The sequence below is a fragment of the Hippopotamus amphibius genome, chromosome 9, assembly GCF_030028045.1.
Source record: "Hippopotamus amphibius kiboko isolate mHipAmp2 chromosome 9, mHipAmp2.hap2, whole genome shotgun sequence".
NCBI lineage: Eukaryota > Metazoa > Chordata > Mammalia > Artiodactyla > Hippopotamidae > Hippopotamus > Hippopotamus amphibius.
In genome coordinates, this window is record NC_080194.1 from 72,830,855 (window position 1) to 72,841,539 (window position 10,685).

Genomic DNA, 10,685 nt, shown 5'->3' on the forward strand with positions numbered 1-10,685 from the left:
CCCAGATCTGCCCAGGTCATGTCCATGGTGGTCTGTCTCCCTCACCCCAGCTGAGGCTCCTGGACTTAGGGGAATTAAGCCAGTCCCTTATGTTTCAGCGTAATCTTGGTTTGGTTGTTCCCAGCATGGAGAACTAGGTTGTCCTCTTGGTTACCTTTCCTGGTGGTGCCCAGAAAGTCAAAAGGGGTCACATGGTAGGGCTAGTCTGAGATAAGAATGGCGTCCAAGGAGCACAGGGTTTTACAACTGGGAAGGCCACAGCAAGCCAGGACTAGAACCAACCAGGTGCTTCAGGGGTGGATGGAGGGGAGTTCTGCATCCCAGCAAGGCCACCTTGTTGGAAGAAGGATCAGAGGCCACGTTGGTATGGTCAGTGGTGGCACCTGGCCCAGCCTCTGTAACCTGATGGCAAAGGTCTTTCCCCAGCTGCAGAGACAGCTGATGGTCCTGAGCCAGCTGCCACCTCGAGAGCAGGCACAGAGCCAGCGCCACCTCCCCACTGTCACTTGCCACTCCTGCAGCCCCGCTGTTTGCTCATGGCCGTGAGCATCTGGCTAATATAGGAAGTCAGGAGGTCATCCATCTTGTAGCCCTGGAAACAGCAAGAAGATACACAGAGCACAGAGTGGGACACAGCCGCCCGCTAGACCCAGAACACAGCTCCCAGGAAACTGCAGTGGACAGAAGCCTGGACAAAGGCAGATCCTGTCCCCCTCTGGACTCAGTCTCTATCCAGCCAGACATTTAGGGTTCTAAGCTGTTGTGATGACCCCACATTAAGGCGCTAGTTTGTGGGTCCCTCCAACCCTGGGTGCCCACCTCCAGGAGTAACTGTAAAGGCTCTACCAGTTGAGCTCCGTCCAGGAGGCCTCATTGCTAACAGCTCTGCTGTTGAACTCAGGGGCCAAAGACTCAATCCCTAAATATTAAAGGCACTGGGGCAGTAGCTACTGATGAGCGGTCTGTTTCTCAGCCCTAGATTAAGCCCCTTCCCCAGACCTAACTTGACCTGACCTCAGCCCCACCCTGACACTTGATCCTGAGGGCAAGCCAAGCTGCACCGGGGCTGGGAGGATGGCTGAAGCTGCAGGCGAGGCAGAGGGGCCCGCCCTGCCTGGAGGGAAGAGCTCTCACCAGTGACGTCTCACAGAGAAGTTTGCTCCCGCGCACCAGGTTCCCAATGGTGATGTGGAAGTAGGTGTTGCCGCTGCTCCAGTTGGAGATCTTGGTGAAGGGGTGAGTGGTCAAGATGTCCTAGGGGAGCAGAGAGAGTCTGAAGCTGCAAAACCTGGACCATCTGGCCTCACTCCCCTCAGCTCCAGCCCACAGACACCACCCACACGAAGGACCTCAGACTCAGATGAGAAAAGGAGCAAAGGGTAGAGTCCAGCTGTGCCGTGGAGCTGCTGTGGGAGGCAGATGCCGTCCCCGTCCAGGCCTTGCTTGGGGCCAGCTGGTCAGATAACCAGGGAAGCCCAGGAGGCCATCAGGTGTGTGGAAATTGGAAATTTGAGAGCCTGCAGGAACTGAAACAGTGGTCCCAGCTGGGATGGCCCAGTGGAGTTGGAGGAGGGAGACAAGAAGACACAGCCTTGGGGAACACAGTGTGTGGGCTGGGTAGAGAAGAAGCCCAGGGACGTGCCTGAGAGGGAGATCACGGGAGACATGAGGAAAACCAGGAGAGTGGGCACATGGAGCCGAGGGGAAGATGGTGCTCATTGACCCCCTTCGTCAGCAGCCCCAGTTGTACCCTCCTGTGTCAGTGGCAGGACTCTGCCTCCTGGCCCCTCGGTAGGAACTGCTCAGGCCACAAATCTGAGCAGCAGTTGCCCCAGCACAGCCTGTCCCCCTGACCAATGTAGGCAGAGAGCATTCCGGAAGGAGGAGGTGGTTGGTAGCGTCCGACGATGCTGAAAGGCTAAGCACTGAACAGTTGACTGGATAGAGTAGCGAGGGCTTTGTTAGTAACTCAGAGAGCAGTTTTGATGGAGAGATGAGAGGTAAGGAAGCAGACAGCACACACGGACAACCTCGCAAGACATGTGGCCGGGAGGGTGGATGAAGTGACGATGGTGGTGGCTGACAGAATCTCTCTCTGCTCTCTCCTGTCCCTGCTCACCTTGCTTCTGGGATCAATGAGGCTGACCCCATACTTGTTGATGGCAATTAAGAGAATCTCAGGAAAGTTTGGCTCTGTAGTTTGCTAGTAAAAGACAAAAAAATCCAGAATTATCAGATGGGGAACCCAGAGCAGGAAATATGTACATTTGGGGCAGGAATGAAGCTGCCCCCAGCTGGGCTTCTGTCCACTTCTCCTGCTGCCTGATCGGTACCAGGGGTACAGTGGTGCTCGTGGTTTCTATCAGTACCTCTGCTGGGCCCTCGGTGCTACCCCAGATCCCTTCATGGGTCCCCAACCACCCGGGCAGCAGTTTCATCCCTTCTGTCCTGCTTCTCTAGGAGTCTCTGCTATCACTCTCTCTCAGGTGTAAAGCCTCTCATCTTTAAAAAGCCTCCTTGAACCCTACACCTACCTCGCTCTTCCTTGCACAGCCAGGCTTCTCAAAGGGCCGCTGTCCTAGGTATGTAACAAGGCCATCCCCTCCTCTCCATCCTGACCTATCCCTTCACACCAGCCACCATTCTCCTGCCTCTGGCCCTGCCCCTCAGGTCCACCCCCACCCTGAAGTCAGAGTGGGCTCTGGCCCCATCGTCCCTGTTCAAAACTCTCCAAGGCTGGGCACCACCTGCAGGAGGAAACCTACCCGCCTCACCTGCTCACCAACCTGCCTCTTACCACAATCTGCTCGCCTCACACCCATGCCCACCCACACTCACCCACTTGCACTTCCTATGCAGGCCTGAGCTCCCACACCTCTAGGTCTTTGCTCATGCCAGGCTGTCTGCCAGGAACACTCCCCTCAGGGTCTCCCTGGAAAGCTCAATGTTGCCTCCTCCAGGAAGCCTCCTCAGCCTTCACAGTCTGGTTGGGCTCTGCCACCTCAATGAGGGCTCCCCACTGTCAGGGTGCAGGTCATCCTCATTACTCTGGCCTTTGTACACGTCTGCCTCCCCTGCCAGGCTGAGGTGCTGGTCCCTCAGTGTCCCAGGACTAAGCCCAGGGCCAAGTACTTAGCTGCGACAGCTAGCTGGGACAAAGCTGAGGGTCATTTCCTCCTTCCCTTGCCAGGCAGGTGGCAGAGACCATTGCTCTTTCCCAAAGTCATGGGGAGGCGTTCCTGTGCCATCTGGTTCTCCCTCCTCCTCTGTGAGACACACCCACCCACAGCATACCTTCACCTCGAAGAAGGCTGAGCCGAAGGTGGGCCACTTGAAGATGAGCTTCAGGAAGGCCAGCTTGGCCTCCTCCTTGGACTTCCCTGCGAGCTTGTTGAAATAGGCGACGATGGACTGTAGGGGGAGGGTGGGTGAGAGGTCTCTCCCCTGCCACTCCTGCCCCATCTGCGCTGTCAGCAGCTCTCATGGGCCCTGGGGGGCCAGGCATAGGATGGGGGTCCTGGAGGCCATGAAGCCTCCCCACTTATACCAGTTGATGGACTCCTGACAGCCCTTCCCTCCCCAAAGCAAGCAGGCCAAACACCATCAACTAAAATCCGGTCACCATGGTAACCAGGACAGGGCAAATTACTGCCAAGTGGCCAGCTGAATTTACAGGGGCCACAAGAGATACTTGCCTGGGCTGCTGTCGAGCACCTGCCCCCTTGACCCTGGGGTGCCCAGAGACCCTTTCGGGGGGCCCCTATTCCCACTGTCTCCCCCATGCTCACCCGCTTCCAGTCGTCAGGTGAGATCTGCCGGATGAGGTCCTGGGGCACCAGCTCCCGTAGCAGCTTGGGGATGCTGGGGAAGTAGGACTTGTCCTCCTCAAACTTGACCCTGTAGATGAGCGCCCCCAGCTGCAGCACCTCCTCCCGCGTGCACTTGTGGTAGCCTCGCAGATACTTGGGCAACTCCTGCCGGAGACAGAGCAGGTCACAGGCATGGAGGCACCTGGAGGAAGCAGGCTCCTCCCCCACCCGCCCCCACCTCTGCAGCGAGGCCTGGTTTACGCTTTACCCACATTTGGGCCCACCTGCTTCCCCAGCCTCAGCTGACACGTCCCCCCGTGGAGGGACGGCACAGTACAGGGAAACAGCATTATTCGGCACAGATTCAGCACTTTACAGTTTTAAAGCAGAGCCGGGTGTGAATATTATCTCATTTCCCCTCATAGCTGTCCAGCGAGGTGAGCAGCCCCATTTCAAAGATGAAGAAACTCAGAGGGACCGGCCGCGGTGCCTGACTGTTCCATAACCCTAACCCCCCGGGCCTGTCCTTCCTTGGGCAAAGCCTCTCAGGCTGGCCTCCTCCCATTGTGTTCCCTTGAGACCTGCTGGTTTCATCAGCAGCACCAGCCCCTTCCCCACCTTGAACTTCCTGACCCAGAACCAGAGCAGCTGAGGATGAGGAGCCTGAAAGCAAAGATGAAGCCTCTAAAGCTGCCAGCAGGCTCCTGGAAACTTACAACTGTCTTCTCCAGTATTTGAAGTGATATTGTACATCAACTATACCTCAATTAAAAAAAAAGAGAGAAAAAAAAAAAAAAGCAATGGGAAAAGCAACTCCTGTCTGGGTCTTCAGAGATCGGGCCTTTCCCAACCCTCTAAGCAGAAGGAGGCCTTGGCCTCCAGGGTCCTGGGCCTGGCATGAGAGATGGCAGAGGCCGGGGGAGTGCAGAAGGGACAGGGTGATTGGAAGCAGAGACTGAAGGAAGAAGAAAGCAAATTCCAGAAAGGGTGAGGAGTCAAGAGAGGGAAAGCAGCCCAGACTGGGGTTGAGAGAGTGTTACTGAAGCAAGCTTGGGTCCGTTTGCCTGCACACAGTAAAGCCAATCTACTGACACTGGGTTGTGGTGAAGGGAAAGTACAGTGTTTATTGCAGGGAGCCAAGGGAGAAAAGGCAGCTTATGCTCAAAGACCCGACCCCCTCCGTGGTGTTCAGGGAAGGGGTTTTATAGGCAGTGCGGGGGAGGGGGCTGCAGGGTGCATGATTAGCTTGTGCACAATTCTCAGATTGGTTGGCATCAAGGTGAAGTTTCAAGTATCATCAACTTCCTGTTTCTAACACTATGGTCTATGTGCTTGTAGTCAGCAGGTTTCATCTTATATGGGTCTTTTTCCTGTAAAAACAAGTCAGGAATGTGTGTCAGGCCTTTATCTATATCTTTCAGGCAACTGGGAGTTCAGTGATTTTGCAGTGTGGGGGATTTATAGTCTAGATTGTTGCAAGTTCCCAGCCCAACAGCTATTCTTTGTTTCTGTATCTCACATTTTCTAATCATTAATGCTTGAGCCAGCCTTTTGAGACTCAGGGGAGGACTGTGGGAGACTAAAGCAGAAGTCTTTTATTTTGAAGGAAAAAGTCACAGGGGCTTGTATATGGTTTCAAAAGGAGAGTCTGGGAGAGTTTTGATGAGGGAGGAGTGCAGTTTGGGAGGTTTGGCCGGGGGAAGGAGGGGTGGGGTGGGTGAGGGAGGTGTTCCATGTAATATTCCATAGGGAACAGGAAAAGATTTTAGGAAGTTTTTCTGTCCTTGTGATTGTAATCCTGCAGTGGTATTTTTGAGTCTCTAGACTCTAGACAAGTTTTAAAACTGCTTTTCTCCCTCCCTCCCTCACTCCCTCTCTCTCTCTGTCTTTCTTCCTTTCTTTCTCACTTGCTCTTTCTTTCTTTTCTTTCTTTCTTTCTTTCTTTCTTTCTTTCTTTCTTTCTTTCTTTCTTTCTTTCTTTCTTTCTTTCTTTCTTTCTTTCTCTCTCTCTCTCTCTCTCTTTCTTTCTTTCTTTCTTTCTTTCTTTCTCTCTTTCTTTCTCTCTCTCTCTCTTTCCTTCTTTCTTTCTTTCTTTCTTCTTTCTCTTTCCTTCCTTCCTTCCTACCTTCCTTCCTCCCTCCCTCCCTCCCTTCCTTCGTTTCTTTCTTTTAAACTGAAATATAGTTGACGTACAAAATTGTGTTAGTATCAGGAATGCTGCATAGTGCTTTGGCATTTCTGTACGTTACGAAATGATGGCCCTGAGAAGTCTAGTAATCGTCTGTCCTCATGCAATATTATCACAGTATTATTGACCATATTCCTCATGCCCCTGGCTTATTCACTTCATAACTGGATCTTTTATTCCTCTTTACCTATTCCCCCACCTCTCCACCCACCTCCACACTGGCAGCCACCCATTTGTTCCCTGTGTCTGTGAATCCTTTTTGTTTTGTTTCATTTTTTGTTTGCTTTGGTTTTCAGTTTCCACATATAAGTGAGAACATATGCTATTTGTCTTTCTCTGTTTGATTTAGTTCACTGAGCATAATGCCCTCTAGATCCATCCATGTTATTGCAAATGGGAAGATTTCATTCTTTCTTATGGCTTAAATATGCCATTGTGTATTTATACCACAGCTTCTTTATCCGTTCTTTTGTTGGTGGACACTCAGGTTGCTTCCACATCTTGGTTATTGTCAATAATGCTGCAGTGCACACAGAGGTGCACATATCTTTTTCAATTGTTTCCATTTTCTTCAGGTAAATAACTAGAAGTGAATTTGCTGGGTCACATGGTATTTTTAATTTTTTGAGGACACTCCATACTGTTTTCAGTAGTGGCTGTATCAATTTATATTCCCACCAACAGAGTGTGAGGCTTCCCTTCTCTCTACGTCTTTGCCAACACTTGTGATTTGTTGTCTTTCTGATAATAACCATTCTGACAAGTGTGAGGTGATATAGATGATATAGATATATAGAGATATAGAGCTATAGAGATAGATATAGAGATATAGATATGTAGATATAGAGATATAGATATGTAGATATATAGACATATAGATATAGATATATAGATATGTAGGTATAGCTATATAGATATGGATATATAGATATAGATATAGATCTTGAGAAGTCATTTTAACATTTCTTGTAAAGTTGGTTTAGTGGTGCTGAACTCTTTTTGCTTTTGCTTGTCTGTAAAACTCTTTATCTCTCATTCAAATCTGAATGTTAGGGACTTCCTAGTGGTCCAGTGGTTAAGACTTCACCTTCCAATGCAGGAGGTGCAGGTTCGATCCCTGGTCAGGGAGCTAAAATCCCACATGCCTCGTGGCCTGAACAGAAGACCCACTGGTTTTCAAAACCAGACTTTCTGGGGGCTCATCTTCCTGGTCCAGTACCTTCAGGATGGGGAGCCCAATGCGAGGCTCCAACCCCTTGCCTTGGGGGGAACCCTGCAGTTGTGATATTCGTCCTATTGCTGGGTTACTGGCCTAGGGTGGTGGGTCCTGACTATACCGCCTCTCTGCCCTTCCTACCCATCTTGTTGTGGTTCCTTCTGTATATCTTTCGGTGTGGTGAATCTTTTCTACTACTCTTCAGGTCATTCTCATAGGTAGTTGCTCTGTAAATTGTTGTGATTTTGGTTTGTCTGTGGGAAGAAAGTTCAGGGTCTTCCTACTCCACTATCTTGGCCATCTCCATCCATTAACTATTTGATTTTTAAAGGAAACCTCATTTTTTGTTTTATCTGATACCCACAACAAGTCATTTTCAGCTGGGGAGGCTGAGGCTTAGAGGAAAATAAATTGATCAAGGTCTCACAGCTGGAAAGTGGCAGGGATGTGTGTGGACCTAAGTCTTCCTAAAGTATCTATTACATCACAACATACTATCTCTGTTCATTGTTCCTAACCCAGCCTACACAGCTGACTCACTCATGGTGCTTTTCTAAAACACAGCTGCCCTGGTTCCCACCCAGACTTTCAGCGTCAGAATTTCCAGAGTTGTAATTGTGGGGTCTAAGGGCATTTGGGAGACAAGAAAGAAGAGTTCTCTGTGGTTGCGTTAGTGGTTGAGGTTTGAGCTGGCAATGGGTAGAATGTCTGTGAGCATTACCTAATGCTTCAGTGTGTGCCTGGGGGGGATGCGTAAACGATGGCTAGAAGCTGTAATTGAGAACTTGGGATAGGTGGCGCTGAGTTGCAGAATTCCATGTGGGAAAGCCTGGTTCCTGTGGTTAGGATGTGGAGCCTTTGGTTTATTCTAAGAAGTCCTGCAGCATGTAGTTTAGAATTTTTTTCTGGCTGCATTTTCACAATCAGGGTGGAATTCTTCAAGCTTGGGAAGAGTTTAACAAAGTTGACTTAAAAACTGGACTATGTCAGTGTTTATCTCTCCAGTTTGGAGCTTCTTACTGCTTTGAGCTTAGATTAGCTCAGCTGAACCATAAGAGGGGCTTCTTAAAAATAAATCTTAAAAAAAAATAAACAAGGTCTATGATCTGTGATGAGACTTGGATGCTATACTGCAACCTGGGATTTTGCAGTGTCAGCCTCATTTCCCATGCTACCAGGAAGCTAAATAAACTCAGCCAAAGATAGGATGGATAGGATGGACTTCTTTTTCCACTTTATTTCCTCAAGCCTGTATCTCTAGTTTCACAAAATCAGGTGATTTGTTCTTCTTTTTCCTCAGCTATACTTTCTCTGTCTTAATGAGTGGGCTTCAATTTCTTTCTCACCTGTAAAATGAATAAATTGGACTAAATACTCTGTAAGGTCGTATGTAGCTCGTGAACCACGATTCTTGTAGGTTCCTCTACTGCATTGTTAAATCTTTATATAGAAAAATGCACAGTTCAGCAGTGTACAGTCAATGAATTATCACCTGTGTGGCCACTGCCTTTACCAACAAATAAGGTATAACCAGCCCCCTAAAACTCTCTGTTTTCCCTTCAGGCACTAATATCTCTCTCCTTCAAAAGATAAACATCATAAATGAGTTTGCCTGTTTTTGAACTTGTTATACATAGAATCATACACTGTATATTCTTTCCTTTGCCTTCATTTGATTAACACTGATTATAAGACATTTCTGTTTTTTACATACACGTCCAGTTTATTTTCATTGCTGTATAATATTCTCTTATAACAATATTTTCCATTGTAGCTTGATGAATATAAGGTTGATTTCAGTAATAGACTCTTAAAAATAAAAATTAATTACATTTTTACTGTATAGTTATTTACAGTGTTGTATTAGTTTCACGTGTCCTTTTTCATATACATATATATATTCTTTTTCAGATTCTTTTCGATTATAGGTTATTATAAGATATTGAATATAGTTCCCTGTACTTGTTATTTATAGGTCCTTGTTATTTATCTATTTTGTATGTAGTAGCATGTATCTGTTAATCCCAAACTCCTAATTTGTCCTTCCCCCCTCCCTTTCCCCACTGGTAACCATAAGTTTGTTTTCTATGTTTGTGAGTCTATTTCTGTTTTCTAAATAAGTTAATTTGTGTCACTTTTTTAATATTCCACATTTAAGTGATATCATATGACATTTATCTTTCTCTGTCTGACTCACTTCACTTAGTCTGATCATCTCTAGGTCCATCCATGTTGCTGCAAATAGTTTTATAGTAAGTCCCCTACATACGAATGAGTTCTAGTCTGAGAGCACGTTTGTAAGTCCAACAAAGTTAGCCTAGGTACCCAACTAACATAATGGGCTATATAGTACTGTACTGTAATAGGTTTATAATACTTTTCACATATAATACATAAAAAACAAACAAAAAATAAAGAAAACATTTTTAATCTTACAGTACAGTACCTTGAAAAGTACAGCTGTGTAGTACAACAGCTGGGGCTGGTATCAAGTGAACAGGCCAGAAGAGTTACAGCCTGGAGGAGGGAGAGGAGGTGGGAGATGGTAGAGCTGAAGGATCGTCAGCAGTAGGAGATGGAGGGCGAGCTGCGATTTCACTCATGCCTGACGTGGACGGCACAAGTTCTGGTTTCTTGCTGGATTCAGTTCTATCTACCCTCTTGAGAAAATGACCCAGTGATGTCCGGGTAGTAGCTCTTTTTTTCTCATCATAGATGACATGGTAGCACTGGATTGCATTCTCAACAGCTGCTGCAACCTTCGTGTACTGTTCTACATTTGAGTCCTATGCCTCAAAAACTAACAGTGCCTCCTCAAGTAAGAAAACCCCTTTGCCATTTCTTGTGTTGTGAATCTCTTCGGTTCTTCAGTTACTTCTTCCTCTTGTCTGTCTTCATCCTTTCTCTGGCCCTCCAATCCCATCAGGTCTTCATTTGTAAGCTCCACATTTGCATCTTTGAAAGTTCACAAGTTGAAGATTCATATGTAGGGGACTTACTGTATTTCACTCTTTTTTACAGCTTAAAATATGCCATTGTATATATACCCACATCTTTTTTATCCATTCATCTATTGATGGACATTCAGTTTGCTTCCATGTCCTTGCTATTGTAAATAGTGCTGCTACAAACATTAGGGTGCATGTGTCTTTTCAAATTAGAGCTTTTGTCTTTTCTGGAAATATGCTCAGGAGTACTCTTTTATGCTCTTAATGGTTTCTTTGATAGATGTATGACATGGTGTCTTTGATAGAATTTTAATATTTTCAGATTTATTAATTATTTCCTTTCTAATGCTTTCTGTTTTATTTTTGAAATCTTCACCTACTCTAAGGTATGAAGTTTTTCTTCTATTAGAATTGTCAATGTTTGCATACATGATCATATTATCCATAAATTGTGATAGTTTGTTTCTTCCTTTCTAATCTTTCTTCTTTTTCTTCTTTCCTACTTGTACTGGCTAATACCTTCA

At 47.0% G+C, this 10,685-nt stretch overlaps 1 protein-coding gene across 1 annotated transcript; it reads right to left on the reverse strand.

Moving 5' to 3' along the window:
- Nucleotides 1-502: 502 nt before the first annotated feature.
- LOC130860907 (unconventional myosin-VIIa-like) lies at nucleotides 503-3,462 on the reverse strand. The gene is made up of 4 exons (XM_057749445.1): nucleotides 3,295-3,462; nucleotides 2,120-2,203; nucleotides 1,135-1,254; nucleotides 503-592 (listed from the first exon to the last, which is right to left on the reverse strand). Exons 1-4 carry the CDS (start codon nucleotides 3,460-3,462, stop codon nucleotides 503-505), a joined length of 462 nt encoding a protein of 153 aa, XP_057605428.1.
- Between the last annotated feature and the right edge of the window lie 7,223 nt (nucleotides 3,463-10,685).